The sequence below is a fragment of the Xyrauchen texanus genome, chromosome 6 (genome assembly GCF_025860055.1).
Source record: "Xyrauchen texanus isolate HMW12.3.18 chromosome 6, RBS_HiC_50CHRs, whole genome shotgun sequence".
In the NCBI taxonomy this organism is placed as follows: Eukaryota; Metazoa; Chordata; class Actinopteri; order Cypriniformes; family Catostomidae; genus Xyrauchen; species Xyrauchen texanus.
The window spans coordinates 40308987-40330151 of record NC_068281.1 but is presented as its reverse complement, the minus strand read 5'-3'; the positions used below and the strand labels follow the sequence as shown (position 1 = coordinate 40330151).

The following is a 21165-nucleotide window of genomic DNA, read 5'->3' as shown; positions in this document are numbered from 1 at the left end:
TTTTTTTTTTTTTTAATAACTTATGACATTATATTATTGCGAAATGTGTTGTTTTTACCTTCTTTTTTTAAATAACCGAAAATAAGTTGTTTACGTTCGCTATTATTGTAATGCCTAACCAGTGAATGAGACATGAGGTAACCTGAGAACGTTGCGATGGATTCCACCAACACGTCTCTCCTCCTGGCGTGTAAACTCTGCTGATAGAGGAGGCGTGGCTTTTGGACACCTCTGAAGCGAGGGCGGGCTTTATACTTTGCTAGCCTCTCTGGATTACACACACTAGCTTTAACCTCAGATTACTCCAATCACACAGAACCTGTCATGTATACTGCAAGTTGCATTTAGGCATCAGTAAATTGACAAATAAATAATGATGTGCAAATTCTACTTGAATTCTGGTGAATGTTTCAGAAAATTAGAAACAGTTTCAGAGATTTTCCACCATGCATAATTTATTCCTGCATAGTGTTGTAAAATACAAGTATTGGTGTCTACAAACAGTTTATTATTCATTATTATATGAACACCCACATCATGTTTCAGGTGTGAGTGGGGGAGATGCAAATGTTCTGTAGTAATGGAGAACATGTCCTGTATGCCCTGTTATACTGCTCGTTCTGACTGCACCTTAGCTACATGGTTCTATGAGAGAAACAGAGATTCAGAGGTACTTGAACTGATTGCTGAAGGAATAAAGAACAATAACATTCATAGACAGGTCTGACTGCTCTCTAAACATCTATACCCCCCCCCCCCCCGTAAACTTTTCGGTCCGTAAGGAAATTCAGCTGGTCTGGGTAAATCACGCTGGTGTTAATCTGACAGACTCCAGATGTCAAAGATCTTGCAACAGAGAGTGGAGATGTCTGCTTAGTACTAGAAGAGAAGTTACAACCTTAGCCAGCTATACTGTCAAGTATTTAGGTGAGAAAACTGACAATTCCATATTACATTTATTACATGTGCTTGAATTTTAACTTTCCAGTATACAGAATTTAACTTTTTTGTCAAAGAGCCTAAAAAATGTGCTTCATGTGGTACATTAAATGGTTTTATTCTATTCAAAAATGCTAGTTAATTTGCCTAATTTTAGCTGACAAATTACATCACACCAACAAAAGCAATTTTTAGGGGTTAGATTAGGTAGAAATTGTTGCTTGATGTAACAAATGCAGGTTAAACTTTAGTGTGCATAACAGCCTCATAAGATAAGTGTCATTGACCTTTATTTTGCACCAGGAAAATGCCTTGTCTTGACACATTCTGCAATCTTTAGATATAATTGTCAATCTTCTGATATTTTCATGTGTCTTAATAAACAACAATATGTTTTATTAGTTACATTATACTATAATGAAGATATTTCTAAGCCCCAAACCCCAACCTGACCCTTAAACCTTACCACTTCTCAACAATATAAAACACGTATCAGGCAGATAAAGGTACAGACACAATCATTTTTAAAACATTTAAAAGAGTGTGGGATTTGAGTGTTAAGGCCCATTAAAGGGCGGCTCCTGAAGCCCCAAAAAAAGAAAATGACATTAGTCCATGGCAGAGCCGGTGCTCAGGGAAGTGGCTTCAGGAAGGGAGCGGGGTCCGGAGGCCTGGGATGTGGCTCCAGGAAGGGAATGAGGTCTGGCAGCTAGGGAGGCAGTTCCAAGAAGGGAGCGTGGTCAAGAGATGAGAGAGTAAGGATCCAAATACAGAACTTTAATAATAAACAAAAGAAGAGGATACAACAATGAAGTAATAATAATAAGCAGAAGGAAACAAAACTCTACAGCAGACTACTGGCAACTAAAGCACTACATACAAACAGGAACAACTATAAAAAATGTATAGATATATATACATTGGTGTTTGGAATAATGTACAGATTTTGCTGTTTTTTGAAGGAAATTGGTCCTTTAATTCACCAAAGTGGCATTCAACTGATCACAAAGTATATTCAGGACATTATTGATGTAAAAAACAGCAACATCACTATTTGAAAAAGTCATTTTTGACTGGCCCCATTTCCAGCAGCCATTACTCCAACACCTTATCCTTGAGTAATCATGCGATATTTCAAGATTAAAATTGAAGCTCCAATTTAAGGCAGCATACTGAATTGAGTTGTGGATCTAAAGATTACGCTGGCTTTTCTGTGTAATGTGATGATCATTTTCAGGGTGATTCTTTAAATATGGGTTCTGATGACATACATTTTTAAATCAGTGCAGCAATATATAACACAGAATATACCATCACAGATGTGTATGACTTTTTTCTTCTGCTCAACACAAATTAAGATTTTTAGAAGAATATCTCAGCTTGGTAGGGCCATACAATGCAAGTGAATGGGTGCCAACATTTTGATGCTCCAAAAAGAACATAAAGGCAGCATTCGTTTAGGGGTTCAATGTAGGGTGACCATACGTCCTATTTTTCCCGGATATGTCCTCTTTTTCGGACCTTTAAAAAGCATCCAGCCGGGATTTCTAAATTTGCGAAAATGTCTGGGATTCGGCTTTAGTTGCATAAAAGCATTCCCAAGGTTTAGTTGCACGCATATTTGCATTGCTTTAACTCCTCTTTGTAAGTCCCGCCTTCTCGCACACCAATTGGTCGATTATAAGAGGCTTGCAGCAACTATTGGCCAAATTCCTGCCTGTCAATATCTCCGGGATTGCGCAAAGCACTGTTGTGTTCGGCATCAAACAGTTGCCTGACAGTAGCAGCAAATGACAGCTGAGTGGAAACAATTGATTTAGAAGCACACATTAGCTCTGCCAAGCATAAAGGGTCAGCAAAAGGTGAAAGTTCATCGTGTAAATTCTTCTACTTTTTGCGACCAGGTAAAATTGTTATCCCATTGCTTCATTTTACATGGCCATTCAAAATAACAGTAATAGTAAATGAAGGCACACTCATGGCATCTTTTTCACTGTTTTAAAGTTTACATTCATAGTAACACTGATTTGAAACCTATTATCCATAAAGTAATATTAAGTTATTTTCTTGCATAATTTTTGAGTTAACCTTAAGAAATAGCAACTTATTACAAGCACTTTATTCAGCAAATTCAGCTTAAATTCAGCTGTCCAGCTCAATCTGTTGAATTGCCAAGAAATCTGATAACTTTAATTTGTTCATCTAATACAGATAAGATTTCTTGATAAGCAGACTTGTCATTGCGTCATCCTTATGGTTAATTTTTGTAATACATTAAAAGAATGTTATGCCTTTAAACACTAGAGGATGAAACAGGATATAATTTTGAGAGTACAAGATATTACATCCATTCATTGAAACCAGATGCACATATAGAGATCAACCTTCATGCGCAAAACTAAATAAATAATTCAACAATTATCAAAAGATGAGCTCTGAACAAAAATAAAACATTAAACCTTTAATAGTAACTGTATAATTGAAGTAAAATATAAGCTGAGGACTTATAAATCCATTGTGCAATATGAAAATGTTGAAACACAAACAAAGATTTTTAGAAGAATATTTTAGCTCTGAATGTCAATACAATGCAAGTGAATGGTGACCAACATTTTGAAGCTCCAGAAATCACATAAAGGCATCATAAAAGTAATCCATTCAACACCAGTGGTTCAATCAATGTCTCCAGAAGCTATTTGATAGGTGTGGGTGAGAAACAGATCAATATTTAATTTTTTTTTTACTATAAATTACCCTGTCAATCTCCACTTTAACTTTCACAGTCTTCATCTTGTGTTTTTGGTGATTCACATTCCTCATGCATATCACCCCCTACTGGGCATGGAGGAGAGTTTCAAAAAAGGAATTCAATATTGATATGGTTCTCACCAACACATATCATATCACTTTTGAAGATATGGATTAAACCACTGAAGACTTATGGATTACTTTTAAGATGCCTTTATGTGATTTTTGGAGCATCAAAATGTTGGTACCCATTCACTTGCATTGTATGGACCAAAAGAGCTGAGAAATTCTTCTAAAAATGTGGGATCTACTGAAGAAATTCATACACATCTGGGATGGCATGAGGGTGAGTAAATGATGAGAGAATTTTCATTTTCAAGGTCAACAATATAATCTTTCCTAGCAACATGTATAGGCTAGTTTTGTTAAGTTTACACAAAACAATAAATGAACTCCTACTAATAAAATCTCTGTTCAAGTCAATCATTTTTTAAAGCATGTTGAATTGAGTTGGTGTGTACTGAATGAGCATCATCCACTCTCTCTTTCTCCTCATCATCGTCTTCTTTCTCTAATGGTAGGTTCCACTATGGTGTTGCCAACTCGGTAGCATAGCAGTCACATATTGTACATTAAACAATGGCAATCACAAGTACTTTGCACAGTCATTGGACCTGTGTATCAATGTGTATCCATGTGTCTCTCTGGGTTTATATCATATGGCCAAGTATGTGAGTATGTAAGCACCCCCTTCTAACTAAAGGGTTTGGCTATTGCAATAACTCCAGTAAAAACATTCCAGGTAATTTGTAGATCCAACATTGTTGCAACAGACTGGGGAGGGTATTTGCTGTTCCAACATCACAATACCCCTGTGTACAAAGTGAGGTCCATAAAGAAATGTTTTACTAATGTGGAAGAACTTGACCGGCCTGCACAAAGCTCAGACCTGACCACCTTTGGGACAAATTGGAATGGCAACACCAATGCTTGACCTAACTGATGCTCTCAAATGGAAGCAAATCCCTGCAGCAATATTTTATCTAGTGGACAGCCTTCCAGAGGAGTGGGGCATGCCTTTTTCCAAGATAAATCTTGACATCAGCAGTCTCCTTGGTAATCATGATTTTAAGCTTGATTACACAGCCTTGTGCCACCAAGCAATCCAATCAGTCAAACACTAGGAAGAGTAATCAACCTTAAAATCACGATTGTGCCTAAAGACTACAATGGCAGGTTTTATAGTGAAAACAGTTCAAATGAGTTATATTTCAGTATTTTCTCACCCAACACCGATTGGATTACTTCAGAAGAAATTGATTAACCCACTGAAGTCTGATGGATTACCTTTATTCTGCCTTTATGTCCTTTTTGGAGCTACAATAATTTGGTCACCATTCCTTTGCAATGTATAGACCTAACACACATCATATCTCCATTTAAGAGCATCATTTGCAATCTGGAAACCTGAAACATGCAGAGATCAAAGGCAAAGACTTGTTCAACTTTTTGACTTGTTTCTTCACAGACTTAAATGCTCTTATATAGTTATTTAATTATTATTATTATTACTATTATTAGATGAGAAGCACATGTTTATATTGCAGCTCCAAAATTTGGTTTCAAACAAATGCCCCTTTAGCCACTGCCCGATTTGGGATAAAGAGATATGTTCACAAGTTCACATGAAAAACAAACCCCAGCAGATGATGAAAAGGCTACCCTATAGGCAAGTGACAACAAGATGAGGACAAATGGAGACTGACAACAACATTAGCTTGCACTTAAACTGTCCCACTGGCTCAGCATTATGTCATGTATTACAGCAGTGGTTCTCAACTGGATTTGTTGAGATATTAAGTCCTTAAAATTAACATGGATATTAATTAATGATGCGTTCACGTCGTGTAGGAATTACCGTAGATTGTGGAACTCGGAATTACATATAGTGTCATTGTTCTTTGCAACAACATAAAGAGGTGAATTAATGTAGTAATAAATACTTATGTAATATAATTATTATCAACAAAAGCCATTTTTGAATAAAGAATGTCTCCATAGAAACAAAATAAGGCCGAGGTCCCAGGACATGAACAGTTCCGAGTTCAATCTCCAAGTTGACTTTATATAGTTACGGTTATTCCATCACGATGTGAGCGCAGCAAAACATTACAATAAAAATTACAAATTAAAATATGCAAAGGTATTAACACAACATAGGATAAAAAGGAAGACAATAAAATATTGATTTACCAGCATTACATGTGGAACAAGAGCTGGGCCAGATATTAAACAGTATATGACAAGCAAAATGACTGAGTGATGGAATCATTTAATGCACAGCAACAATAGATATGGGAAGTGTTTCTCCACTCTATTCTCAACTCTTAAAAGTTGTAAAGTGCATTTACTCAGCTATGTTAACAATGCAAAATAATGTGGTCAGTTGCGTTGTATTTATTTTTTATATTCAACACTGTATTTTCCCTCCCACAACCATATCAAAACAAAAACGAGCTACTCATTTTTGGGTCATGACCCACCAGTTTAGAACCACTGTATAACAGTAATAACCAGATTGAAATGTATGCATCCCTTTACTGGGTCATGCTACACATATTCATAAAGCATTCCCAAGGTTTCTGTTCTTCTAATGAATTTAGGAATGCTTATATTGTCTTTTAGATGATTAACGCAAATCGCTATAATAATGATTTGTATATAATAGAAAAGAATCTAAATGATAAACCAGATTAAAATGTACATCAAAATTACAATAAAAAAGAAACTGTTAATCTGTAAATTATATTTAGATTTTGTGATATTTACCACTGATTGCAAAGATTCAGAATTATAAAAAATATAATTGTATAACAGTATATTTTAAAATACTGTCAAATCCTAATAATAATCCTAAAAAATAAAATGCTTGTATCTTTTGATTTTGGGGTGAAGTGTCACCTGGACATTTATTTTTGTGAGATTAACTCTATACAGAGGCTGAAAGATATAATCACATTGATTGAATCAAGAAATCAGAGAGCGTATGATGAATATTGTTTTTTAATGTTTATTATGACACAATATTTTCTCCATCTTATCTGTGATATCCAGTATGTATTGTATTTGATTAATGATTCTAAACACTCTCACGGGTCATGATAATGTAATCCTAAAGTTAATTTATTATTAATCATAATCATAAACAAACCATTATAATTACAGTCTTAATTAGTAAAGGCACGTTTTGGAAGAGTAATTCTAAAATTTATTTTAAAAACATATACAGCTTAGTCTTTATAATCTTTTCTTTTCTACCTGTAATAAATATTGCACAGCCTTCAAAACCTGTGATAAAAAAATTTTTCTTTAGTATTTTGACAATTTCAGCTGCTTGATATCATAATACAATTAATCCTAATATAACCAGTATACAAGTTACTCAAGACAGCTCAAAGATACAATGTATGCATTATGGTCTTGCAAATCAATAGAAAATAAAGCTAAGCCATATTTACCATTCCCAGAAATAGTGCGCATACAGTAGCCATTCCTCCTTACACTAAAATGAAGCAATCAAGTCCTACTCCTAAACAAGGTGTGCAGTGATGAAATGGCCCTCACCTGCCCTGTCTCATGCTAACATTCTGGCTAAAGTATTGTATTCAATAATTGTATAATTTAATCAACATAACCCACTTTGATAAGAAACAAGAACCTGAAAACAATATCCATCTTAGGAGAACACGAAATCTGTATGCATGCAAACTGTGGGTGTATTGTATGTTAATGAAGTGGCGCAACACACAGTTTGCTATTTTCCTGCAGTAATGGCGAGTTTACACTACACGATTTTAGGCCCGATTTTCACTCGCCGACAGTTTTGTTAAGATCACCGACAAAAGCCTGAAATCACAGGCAAATCGGAGCTCGCTCCCGTGAATGACGATCGCAATGTATAAATGATCAAAGATGCGATTTGAGAGAAGCCGATGCATCGCCGATGTCAGCGAGATATCTAGCATGTTAAATATCTGGACCTGTCTGCGATTCCAAATCGCTCAATGTGAAATGTGTTTTGACTGAATACAACTGCAACGTTGACCTACAGCCAATGAGAGAGTAAGAAACGGGGCATGTGAAGTTTCAGTGTGAGGAGTCCTGACGTACCTGCTACTGAACATCAACTAGCATGACTGCGGCTTCAAGAAAGTCTCATTGGACCAAAGAGTTGGAGGAAAAATTAGTGGAACATTGGCAGGAACACCAGTGCATATTTGATGTTTCATCTGAACTGTAGCACAACCGGGTGGAGAAAGAGAAGAGTTGAAGAGAAATTGCCAATTCTCTTGGACAGTCAGGTAAGCAAATAGGTATATTTTTGAGTAGGAGGTACTTTTTCATATTGTAACCAATAAAATATATGATTAAAAACATACACATCATATTCTGAAATGCATAACATATGATCATGCATTTAAGTATCTCGTATCACTTCTCGCGTGTACTCTATTATGAAATGTAATTTGAAGTCCAGGCAAAGTCGTCGGGGATTCGTCAATTGTGAATCGTTTTGTAATGTGTTCACCCCTCTCACCGAATCCTCGTGTAATTTGAAAAAACTACGACTTCCATGACAAGACAGACAGTTGTGTAATATGAATGTTACCACAATCCGACATCTTTGAAAGTCGTGTAGTGTGTAGGAGGCATAAGACGTTTGAGAAGCAACAATATTCTCAGCACAAAGTCTAAAATCAGTTCCTGCATTTACAGTTTGGAGATTCCACCTGCAGGTGCTAATAAAGTTCATGTCCAAACTCTGAAAATTTAGTGAAAATCAAATAATGTCCCTGACAATCACTGTTGGAGCTGTTTTATGAAAGAAAATGTATGAGTTAAACTTCTGGAGATCATGGATAATTTTTCAATTATTATAATTATGTTTATTTTTGCAATTGTATTTATGATCTAATTTGCATCAATATTTTTCCACCTGTTGTCATAATGTGATTTTTAAGTCACTGCAAAAGAGGCCGGTGGAAGAATTTGGAGAAGGTAAACTTCATGGATTTGGGTAGCTGATCATATAAATTTATTTATTTGATTTGAATTTTTTTACCACTTTTTGTTTTAATGACATTTTTTTTTAAAAAATATATTCTGCGTCTGCTAATATTTTTAGGAAATAATTAGAAATATTTTTGGTTTAAGTTTTTCATAGCAATTAAATTGCACTTGACCCAGTCCATTAGCACTTTGCTCACGCAATTTCACAAAACCCACTTGCACCTAGACTAAGCGCCTGCTTGCCCAAAAATACCAAAACTTCATGGCCATGCCCATTAACTTTGTGCTCATGGTGTATCGCATCGCATAGATCTGGGCTTAACGCTAACACTCTTAAAGTAGGTCCCAATGTCTGATTCTACTTAGAACACCTCTTCTCACGCAAAAAAATCTGAATAAAAACTTCCAATTTCATAACAGGAAGCTATAAAAGCACATTACTATTGCTATTTATTCAAATAGAAGAAATTGGGGATTGCCTCACTTTACACAATGGACAGCATCCTATCTGAATTGGAACCGCACTACCCCCCAGAGCCAAAGATAGGGAAGGTGCCATGAGAAATAAGAGGTCTTTAAGGATGACCTTGAAATTATAACTGCCATCTTTATGTATGTGTACCTTACAACAAGCTCTCAAACAAATGTCAAACTTGTGATTTTATATCATTTTGGAGAGCAGAAAGTGCAGCAGAGCCACAAAAGCTGCCATCACTTTTGAAAAAATATGGCAACATTCAACAAGCCAACTGCCAAAAACAGCATCAGTGAAGTAACTTGATGGGATTTGGTTCAAGTCTGAATAAGGAATTTAATTTCCAATTGTACAACACAAAAACTAGTTGAATTACTATTGCTGGTGGTTAGGCTGTTTAGAGTGTTAGGGTTGACCCTAAACCCTAACCCCAGCTGTTCCACATTAGAGAAACATAAATGAATACATCATCAAAACATTTTCATAAACATTGAAAGAGATTGATTAAGACCACCCCAACAAACTCACTAAATGTACTGTAATGAACTGCTCATTGCACTAAACATAATCGTTAAGAACTGAATGTCAAACAGAAAGGTAGGGATAATATCATTTGTCAATGGATTTTATTTTTAGGGTCAAGGTACTGTAGCTTCTCAGTTCCCTCCTTGTTTGGTTTGAATAGAGTAGTTGCATATGGGTTGTTTCTATAAAGTTAATGATATCAGTGATCCATGAATGTCAAAATTGTTTAACAGACTTCCAATATGGTCAATACACTTGCATGCGCTGGAATTTAGAGAAACATAACACTTACTATAATATGACTAGAAGCACATTAAGACCTGTTCTGGGGATGGGTGAGCACAAGTAAAGCAATCAGAAGAAAGTTCTCATTTTCAGAAATGAATACTACCCCTAAAAAAATCTAGGCAGGTATATTTAATGCTGATTAATGTTCATCGGATCATTGGGGACATGGTGTTCAACCATGCCCTCACTAACAGTAGCTTGGTGTGTCAGGGACAGTGTTTTTTGACCAAATGATCCGTAACAGTAAGTTGAAGATGATGGTCAACTGTGTGAGTAGTCAAGTCATAAGTTAACAATTAAGATCTAAATCCACACAGATGTTTTTCCATTTTTTACTATTGTCCCAGCCCTCTCTGTGCTGGCCTTAGGTCGTGCACCCTGCTTCTCCTGGGCTGTGTTGACCCGGTTCTGCTCTGTTATTGTGCCACCAGACACAGGGCTGCTGGTTCTAGAAGTCTGAGCGTTTTGTTTTCTATATGTCTGAAAAGCCATGTCCAGTTGTTCTTGAGCTACCTGTAAATGGTGGTGCAAGCTAGCCAGGTCAGATGGAATGTTCTCATCGGGACTTATGCAATGTCGCTCGAGAACCACACTGGACAAGTTCTGATCATGTGAGAGGATGCTGTTGGGAATGCAACCTGGTTTGTCTGCTTTGATCACTAGGTTGTACCCTGGCGGAGAAGCTGGAATGTTCCTGGAGTAAGGATAGCTATAGGAAGGTTGTCTGCCTTGGCTTCGATGCTTACGAAGGGTGTCGCGAAAAGCACCAATTCCCAAATGGAACATCTCACAAACATTAAGCAGAAGACAAAGACAGCTAACGACATACATAATGAGCAAAAATATGGTCTTCTCTGTGGGTCTTGAAACAAAGCAGTCTACTCGATGTGGACATGGGATCTTGTTGCAGACGTACGAGGGGTTCACACGGAAGCCGTAAAGGAGATACTGACCGGTGAGGAATCCTATCTCAAAGATGGCACGGGATAAAAGCTGAAGCACATACATCCTCATCAACCCTTCTTTCATGATTCTGCGTCGGCCATCGTGCTTCACGAGATCTTGCTTTTTGCTCTTGTCTTTTTCTGGTTTGACTTCCTGTGCATCCAGGGTGTCTTCTTCATAGAGCATTGGCTCTGCATCATCATCATCGTCCTCTAAAACCTCTGCTTGTCCATCTCTCCACCGGCTGTGGCAACTCCTCTTCTGATGTCTCTTGTGCTTGCGACGTTCCTCCTCCGAGGAACGCGCAATCTTATGGATGGCATATCCCAGGTACATGACAGAAGGGGTGGATATCATAATTATCTGGAACACCCAGAACCGGACATGTGAGAGTGGGGCAAAGGAATCGTAGCATACGTTGTCACAGCCAGGTTGCTTGGTGTTGCAGGTGAACTTTGTCTGCTCATCTGAGTATATCGACTCACCTCCCACCGCTGTCAGAACGATGCGGAAAATTATTAACACAGTCAGCCACACTTTCCCCACAAACGTGGAGTGGTTGTGGATTTCCTCCAGAAGACGAGTGAGAAAGCTCCAACTCATGTTCGTGAAAGAGACTTTTTATCTATGGTCTGTAAATAAGGGAAAACAGAGAAAGGTAAGAGAGAAAAAGTGAATATGCATACATATATAAGATATTGGGCAAACTCCAAATGGCATTTTTGCACCCTTGAAGGACAATGTGTGGAAGTAGATGCTATTTGTAGCATCGTTCTAAATTCAAGTGAGCAATAGAAATCCTTCACTAAGGGCACTTCCACAAGGCCGCTTCTGAAGGGCACACAAAAGATGGTTATTTTATTGTAACATCAGTAGTTTATGTTCATGTGGTTCTTGGTAACGAGTCTTTATGATTAATTTTGAAAACCAAGTTAATTTATTTATCAAAGTTCACCTTATGTGTTTTCACACACCCAAGGACTGTTTGTGGAAATATAATTAGTTGGGGCCTAATCCCGCTCTGGCCTTAGTGACATATGTTTTAGTGGTGTTTCAAGCGGGCACATTTGATACAGCAATGCCCTGCACCCTTCAGAGTACTCACTTCAAATGCTCTGACCTCCAGAGTGAGTAGGGCATATTGATAACCACTTTAAAATGGAATTCATCCATTATCACTTTTATCAAGATGTGGAGTAACAAAAACATTTTGTTGACTTTGCAAGGGGGAAATGGTCTATAAACAATGAAGACATTTGTCCCAACTACTTCAAATAAAAGGGAAACATTTCCCTCGATATAAAATCCTCTTTTAAAAAAAATTATAAATAAAAAACACCAATCCTGTTATCACTGGAAGGCAAGGTAACGGGATGTACAGTTCATTTGTTTTTTGCTCTCAGGCAGTGAAACAGCGTACACACCTGGGTGTACTTCTCTTTCACACATTACCCATGAATAATGTCATTCCAGAATTGTGGTTTATTTTAGGTCACAGTTGAATTTATGTTTTCAAACATGACCCTGACAAAACTAGGTGAAAAGTCCCTTGAGCATCAAAGATCAGCACATGAGCACGGTGTGACAAGGAATTTTCAGAACATATTCTGGCAAAAGCTGTGTCCATTCATTTAAACTCTAAGTGATATTACTGTATACATATATATATATACTGTATATAATAACAGTGTGTGATTGTATACTGTTGTCCAACAACCGCGGTTCAATTCAGAGTTTTGAATTCTGCTTTTGTCCCACTCTTTTTCCCATCCGATTTCCTGTTTCCACTCTTAATATTTCCTTTAATACTACTTAAAATAATAGATAAAAATGAATATAAATGTTGATTTCATCACAGTGATTTGGTCATGGCTAATGTCAGGGAGTGCAGATAAGAGTTTGTTCCAGAGGCGGGGTTTATCGATCGCACTTGTTCCCGCGGCTCGGCATTGCTTGTATGTAGATTGCATCACTGTATTACTAATATTGTAGTAACCATGTTTTTTGCGCAGAAACCATAGTTTGAATGCAGTTAACCATGGTGTTACTACAGTAATATGGTGGTAATATAGTAACCACGGTTAATTTTGTGGTTACTTTAAATTTACAAAAATACCATGAAACCCTGGTTACTGTAGTGAAACCAATTTTGTATTTTTTCTAAGGTACGGTTAAGGTTAGGGGTTAATGCATTTTGTCTGTTGGACTCTAAATAAACAAAATAATTACACACTGTAAAAATAACTAATTTTTTACGGTAAAAGGCTGTAAAAATGCTACTGAATTTTTTTTTATTAATTACAAGTATTAACTGTAAAATATACAGTACATTTTTTATATATATATATATTGTAAAAGACAATACAGTTGTTTTTACAATAAAATTTTACATTTTCCAAATGTAAACATTATGATTTTCCTGTATAATTAATGGTAAAAATGTACATTGTTTAACAAGAGAGTACATGTACGTTTTACAGTAAATTATTGTTAAAGTTACAGTAAAAAACAATAATCAGGCATTCCTACAATTCCCTGCATGACCCATCATATTTCATTATATTTTATGGGAATAGTTCTGTTTCTCCTTGTTTTTAACATCAGTTATGTACATTGGGGTGTTCTGTGTTACATTTGATGTAGTTTAGTTCATGTTTACTGCATTATTTAAATCTCACATGTTACACTGATGGTGTTTAGTGTTTGTGTGAGTGTCTCTACATGTTTATTAGCCATTGCTCTTGGAAGAGCTACTATTGGTGAGCTTCATGTCATCACGTGCTCCTCTGTAAGTAAAACAATTTTTCAGAAGATTAAAAATGTAGTTTGATGTGGTTTTTTTTGTAACATTTTTTTTTTTAAATTATGACAGTTTCAAACTGTAAAATTTACAGGTTGCTCTGTAAAGTTGTTTACATTTTGAATATATATATATATATTTTTTAAACAACAGGATTTTATTACAGTGCACTGCATTGATGCAAATGCTGTTGGTTTTTAAAATGAGTGCAAATAGCATCTGACACTGTTTACACCAGGGTAAAATTAGTATCTACCACAGGGTTGGAGTGTAAATAATATCTGCCAAAGACAAACTTTGTGTGAGTGATAAACTCAAATTTTAACAGCTTTGCATTGTTCTTTGGAGCTTAACAACGCAGATCCCCATTAACTTTCAATATATGGATAAGAGTGTCCTTTGCATTCTTTAATATCCCAAGGAAGAGAGAAAAAGTCATACAGGCATGGAACAACACGAGGATGACTGGATAAGTACATTAATTTGAATTTTGGGTGAAGTATTCCTTCAATTAAACAAAAAGTGAAATTATAATATATGTTAAATCTTTTACTTTTCACATGGTGTGATTCATGAATATCCATACTCTATCATACTAGATCCATACATATCTATCTTTACTTGGTAAAAAAAAAAAAAAAAAGATCTGTCAAACAAATGTTTTTTTATTCGAGTTGCAATTTTTTTTTATATACATATAAGCATCTTTTAATGTGAAAGGCTTAAGTCAATTAAAACAGCTATGTTTTTAATAACCTGGAAAGGTTGGCAAAACAGCTATAAACTGGCCCCTGTTCGTGTTTTCAGAATATCATTCTCTGATGTGAACAAACAGGAACGGCTGCCACAGGCTCACTGTGTGTATGGCGGAGGAAATTGTGGCTAACTGGACACAGATAGCACTCGCTATTCATGGTACATCGTTTCCTGAGACACTTCAGGGAGAATAGTTGTTTGCCTGAGTGGAGGAAAGTGTAAAAATAAAATAAAGTGTATAACCTTGCAGGCTGAAGTGACCCCAGTGGAGAATTGTGTCACAGGATTTTACGTAAAGAGTGTACTTGTCTCATATCTTGTAACTGAAGGTGAATTGAGAGAATATTTTTGGTTCTCAGGTTGCATAACATCCAGTTGAATGTCACCATAGAATAAGTTTAGAGTTCAGTTGTTACAATCGCATGTATTTCTCAATGTTTGCCACTCGAAACATAATAAACATAGAACACTGTGGCTCTCAAATGTATTTGAAGAGTTGTGGACACTTAAGCTACACTTAAAATGTATGAAACTAAAAAGGTAATGAAGTGGGATCTACAAAGGTGCTAAACATTTCCTCAAAACTGATTTCACTTTTCTGAGTCATTTTTACAATTGTTGTCAAGATGATTTTAGTGGATGTAAGAAGTCTGTTCGCCTCAAGTTTACTTGATATCCTGAGAAACCACCTCATAGGTCATCACATTAACTATAGAGATGGTGAACTAGTTTGACATTTGGCATTTGTACAGTACATCTTAATGCTTAATCATTTTAAGAAACCGAACAAAGTTTTTTTTTTTTTTTACTATTTATTAAGAAAAATGTGCTTGTACTGTCTCTCTCTGAAATAAATGATATATAGTGTAATATTTTTGTTTGATGACAATTTGAAGACGTTCATACATCTTGGCCCACTGTAAGACAATGGCATGACAAAATCATAAATGTGTGTTCAGTAGTTCAATCTCATTTAGGAAATCAAAAGTAGGACTACAAATATTCACCCACACAGACCCGAAATAACATATTCTAAATGATGCACAATACTTTTTGAACTCTCATTTGTCATACTTGTTTTAAAAAGCCTTGCTGTTCCTATAGTCATAAAGGCTGAGCTGTAAGTAAGCCACCGAATGTATTGGTAATAAATTCCTGATGAAAGCACGGGGTAAACATGCAGATAATAAATATGAATATACATCAGCAGATGGCCAAAGGAGTCAAATTAATCCAAACTATTTAGATTGTGTTATAAATACTTCACATTTTCCATCTCCAAAATGTATTATCACAGATTGGAAGTGGATCCCCCCCTCCCCCTTTCTTTCTTTCTTTCTTACTTTCTTTCCTTTTTTTATGCTGTTGTTATTATTTGCATATTTACAGTATTTGCAGTTCTCATCTTAGGCTGCTAGTAGTTTGTGCATTGTGTTTGTATTGTGTTTGTGTTTTATATGTAAAACTACTCAAAATAAATAATGAAGAAATATGAAAGAAAACCTGAAACAGAAGGCTAAGGTACAACTAAAAAAACATGTGTTGTTATAATCAGTTAAGTGAGATAAGTTGCGTTTTGACATTACAATAATACATTTCAAGGGATATTTGCTGTTTGCGAATAACTGAATAGTTAAAAACTGCCAATAAATTGCATATTACAGGATTTTCAACAGTAAAACATTTATGAAACACTAAACAACTGAATCAAACTAATGTAAAAGGCAAAGTAAAATTATTAAAACGATTAAAACTAATAATCCCGCCCTGAGATATGTGAAAACCCTGACAGGACATACATATATCGACACACAGTTCAACCCTTTGAAAAAGTCTTTAAAAAGGTACTTTAAGAAGTTTTAAACTAAGTGTTTGAAAACAGCATACAAAACCACTGCTAAAAAAAGTTATAAATAAATAAATAAATAAAAAACCTTATAGTTATTTTTATATAGCTGTGATATAGCCTTTGTAACAACGTTCATGCACGTGACAACTAACTCCTATAATGTTTGTTAATGTTAACAATTAAATAAATTATATTAGCAACTAAAATAAAAATATATAGAATTTAGAAAACAGCGTTTCTCCTTTAGGATAGTTTAGACTGCTTAACTGTTCTCTAATGTGCCGAGGAAACAAACTAGCCTACGCAAAGACCTTGGGAAGTTGTGGCAGGGAAACACCTCCAGAAGACACGCGCTCCATCCGGCCGTAACTTTCTCGTGAAACTGCGGTGGCCTCTCAATGTTTCATTTCAGGTGTGCTCTATGATGTGTCCGCCGCTCCATAATGAAATGAAATGATGTCCCATTATCATCTAACAGCTGTTAGAGCCGCAGTCAGCGCGGGAAACTGAACGCACGGCACCCCACATTTTGCACAGCTCTTGAGAGAGTGTCTGCCTCACGCATGTCTCTGACTCCTCTCTGAGTCTGGCTTGTTTTACACCTCCCCAAAGGCAACAGAGGAAGTATAATGAGAGAAAAAAGAAAAAGCTTTAAACTCAGCACGAGAAAAAGCTCCTCTGGCAAATGACCCTGAATCAAGGGTTTAAACTGCGACGTGGTGGATGCCAGCACTTAAATAGATATTTTGATGAACACCTCACAGGTAAAACTTTGCATTTTACCATGTTAAGATCACATGACCAGCCGAAAATACTTGCTTAATCTTAGTAACAGCCTTGTTATTAGACACTTTTACTCATGGGTTAAATTTATCATGGCTTACAATGAATAGTTAATTTTTACAATGGCATCGGCATCTAACAAATGTTGTGTTTGAATGATCCTACATCCACACCCCTAGGTGTCAGTACAAGACTTAGAAAACATGCATAAAAAAATGCTCAGTGCATCTTTAACTTCTGTTGTCAATTTGGTCATGACATTGGATGCAATGCATCAGATAAATGCTTCCAATAAAACATGATTCTAAGACATTGCTTTCATTGGAGATCAAGTTATAGGTTTGTCAATTAACAGGCTTGTCCTGTAAGCATTTTTGTATGATCCTCCTCCTCCTCCTCCTCTATTGTAATATCTTCCTCCTATATCCTTCACATTTTTAAATATGCATTTTCAAGCCAATCTGTTTTGTCATTTTTGTTAGGTGGATCCTGGCATATAGGCAATATAGACAATGGCTTAGAGGTGCAGGGATCTCTGTAGCGGCCCGACTAGCAGCGCCACACCTAATTTACCATCTATTACATTATGCATTGGCGTGACAGTAATTAAACCATCACAATAGCTGTTCCAGTAACTGGCTACTTAATGAGTAACATGATAAAACACTACTTTGCTTTTAGCCATATTATATTGTGCACACAGCATCCGAGACAGTGATCAAGCGCACATTAACCGTCGTCTCTCTCTCATGGACTGTTCAAAACATTTGAGTGAATCTGTTCATTCGGACGGTTTATGTAAGTGAAATGGTTAAAAAAAATAAAAGTTCACCTATCAGCTTACATGTTGCATTGGAAAGTCAAATTCAATATAGTGAATTGGTTTGTTTCGACGGTTTATGCAAATTAATCAGTTCAAATAAACCAGTCAATAATTCATGCAACGTCACTGAGTCTTCTTATTTTAATCGAAATATTTATGTAATTGCAGCTAGTTATCACTATACTTTTAAACCACTTAATATAAAGGTGTTTTATTATGTGTATTATGTATATATTTTTGAAATTTTGTATGTTTTTTAGTATGGATTTTTGGTTCAATTTTAATATTGTCACTCTATATGTTTAAAATTAGCCTAATTGAGATGGTCATTGTTTTTGTGCTAAAAATGTACATATTACATAATATTGGCCTATAACTGAATTTTATTTAGGGCACCATGTGAGTCAGGACCACTACATGCTACTTCCAAATTTAAATGACACTCTGTATTCATAAAATAAATAAATAAAAGGAACTGCAGCTCTCAAATCTAATTCTCCATTCCGGATATCAAAACTCATGGAACGCGCCGCCAAATCAGTGAACAAGCGATGTTTGCTGTCTTTAGCATCAAACTGACATGTCGTGCATTTTTTGAAACTGAATGTTGGCTACTTCGGTTGTTCCATTTGCTCCGTGCACAGTATGCACAAGTTACGTCATCTGCAATGTCTGCGTGAACTGTCCGCGTGTGGTCCCTATTTTCACAACACGCAGACAGTCCTCGTTTGTGTGCATCGTTGGCACATTCACCTGCCGTTGACTGCTTTGTAGTGCGCATGCGTCAAATGCGTTCGTATTCGCTCGAGGCCAAAAGAGTATACTTTGAATGGCAATGCGGTCAACCACACCTGATCTGATCCAGAATGCAGAAAAACAAAATATTCCCAGACCTTAAAGGAATATTCCGGATTCAATAAAAGTTGAGCTCAATCGAAAGCATTTTGTGGAATAATGTTGATTGCCACAATCATTTATTTTGACTTGTCCCAATTTTTTTAAATTTTTTTTTACAAAAAGCAAAACTAGAGGTTACATTGAGGCACTTACAATGGAAGTGGATAGGGCCAATATTTAGAGGGTTTAAGGACATAAATGTGAAGTTTATAATTTTATAAAAGCACTTCCATTAATTCTTCTGTTAAAATGCATTTATTATTTGAGCTGCAAAGTTGTTTAAATTGTCATTTTTACAGTCATTTTAGGATTTGTTGACATTACATCGTCATGGCAACAAATATGTAAATTTGCTATAACTCTATAACTAAAAATGGGGGGAGGGGGGTGTTCATTTACAACTCAGAATAGGTTAGTAAGTCATTTTATAACACTAAAATCATGTTAAACATATATTGTTTATGTCTTGTGTCTATATTTTTTGAAACAGTAAGTATTTTAATGTTCAAAAACCGCCCCCCATTCACTTCCAGTGTAAGGGCCTAACTTCGAGTTGTGCATTTTTAAAGAACAGGGGCAAGTCGAAATAGATTTTTGTGGAAATCAATATTATGCCATAAATGCTGTTGATTGAGCTTAACTTGTATCGAACCTGGAACACTCCATTAACTGTCATTTTACCAAAATTGTTGCGTAAATTCTGTTACATTTTCTTTTTTTAAACAGCATTGGAGTTTGGAAGACATTAGGGTGAGTAAATAATAACAACATTTTGTGGGTAAATTATTCCATTAAGGAAAAACTAACCTAAACCTTCTCGCTTGTTAGAGTATATCCTTGTTAGATACAGAACGTTGTGTGGCTAAGTAGCATCAGCGAAGTTCCTAAGGAATCATAGATGTGGCACAATATAGAGCTGGAGCACATTGCCACAGTGCAGATTGTATCTGCCAGGTATGCTCTGTCATATCTTGCGTCATAATATTTAGATGTTCTGCCCAGGCAAGAAGCCAGAGATAGGATGGATAGACAGGACTTGCACCTTGCTGTGTCGTGTCTTTTCCAACATAGTACTTTGAAAGTTTACTCTAGGGATTCTCTCTCCAGAGAAAGCTGTAAGATATGGCGTGGGCACAGGTTTTCACACTCCTTTTGGTGAGCAGGTTACCCTACCCTGGCCAAGTGCTCTCAGGCTTGCAATGGTTTGTTTCAACTGCAGCTAAAAGAAAAAGTTTGATTTGTAAGATTTCTTCAATCCCCTTTTTATGGAAATAACCATAAAATGGGTTCTGTTCTGTCTCATAAAAAGGTTTACAAGAGGTCATCGAGGACTTGATATTTTAAGAATGTTTTTTTTTCTCAGTTTTAGCTTGATACTAATAAACTTTCAGTCCAACTTTAGACTTTTCACAAGTCTTCCTAAAGCTTTAATTTATTTCACAGTGAACTTCAGACATGACCCAATGTTGGCCTTTCTCAAAAGTGTTTTCGTCAAGTCACTCTAAAAATCACAATAAGTTTTGAGGAGTTTATTGATGTCTGGAAATGTTGTCCATTTCAGCCAAATTAGCATGCAGCTCTGTCAGTTGGATCTTGGTTTATTTAGTGGCCCATCTTGTTCAGTTGCTCACTTTGGTAGCATGACCTCATCTTAGTAATATCTGGGTTGTGCAGTGTATTCTTAATTTCTTTTGGCTAATTAAGTTGTGAGACCTCACAAAGCTAGGGAATTTAAGATGCAATAAAATATTTACTGTATGTTTGTGCACTCAAACTTTTACCCAGTGTGACTTTAAATTGCATTAAAGCTATATATTTGATCAGTTTGTGTGTTCGCTGGAGAAACACATGATCACTAGGGTGCCGTGGTTGATTATCAGGGCATTGCCATGTGGTTGCAATAGGGTATTCTTGGTGGTTGCCAGAGCATTGCTTACTGCCCCAATTCAAATGAGCCCACCTTCAAGTCTTTGTGATATTTTTTGTCCATCATCTCAGCCTCAACAAACACCACTTATTACTTTAGAGGGATAGAACAAAAAAAAATGAAAATTATCAAATTTTGTACTCACTCACATGCCATTCCAGATGTGTATGACTTTCTTTCTTCTGCAAAACACAAACACATTTTTTTAAAAGGCTATTTCAGCTCTGTTGGTCCTCACAATGCAAGTGAATGGTGACCAGAACTTTGAAGGCCCAAAAGGCAGTATGAAAGTAATCCATAAGAATCAAGTGTTAAATCCATGTCATCTGAAGAAATATGA

The 21165-nt window shown here is 36.1% G+C and overlaps 1 protein-coding gene across 3 annotated transcripts in view; it reads right to left on the bottom strand.

The window, feature by feature from the left end:
* Positions 1–6783: 6783 nt before the first annotated feature.
* LOC127644692 (gap junction gamma-1 protein-like) overlaps positions 6784–21165 on the bottom strand; it is a 28245-nt gene continuing 13863 nt past the window's right edge. The window contains exons 1-2 of one of the 3 annotated variants that reach the window (XM_052128007.1): positions 16699–16961; positions 6784–11622 (exon numbers count right to left, since the gene is read on the bottom strand). In XM_052128007.1, coding sequence (XP_051983967.1) covers positions 10349–11593 — 1245 coding nt within the window. In that variant the 5' untranslated portion in view covers positions 11594–11622; positions 16699–16961 and the 3' untranslated portion in view covers positions 6784–10348. Of the gene's footprint in view, positions 11623–16698; positions 16962–21165 lie in introns of those variants that run through there. The other 2 variants (XM_052128005.1, XM_052128006.1) reach the window with 2 other exon arrangements.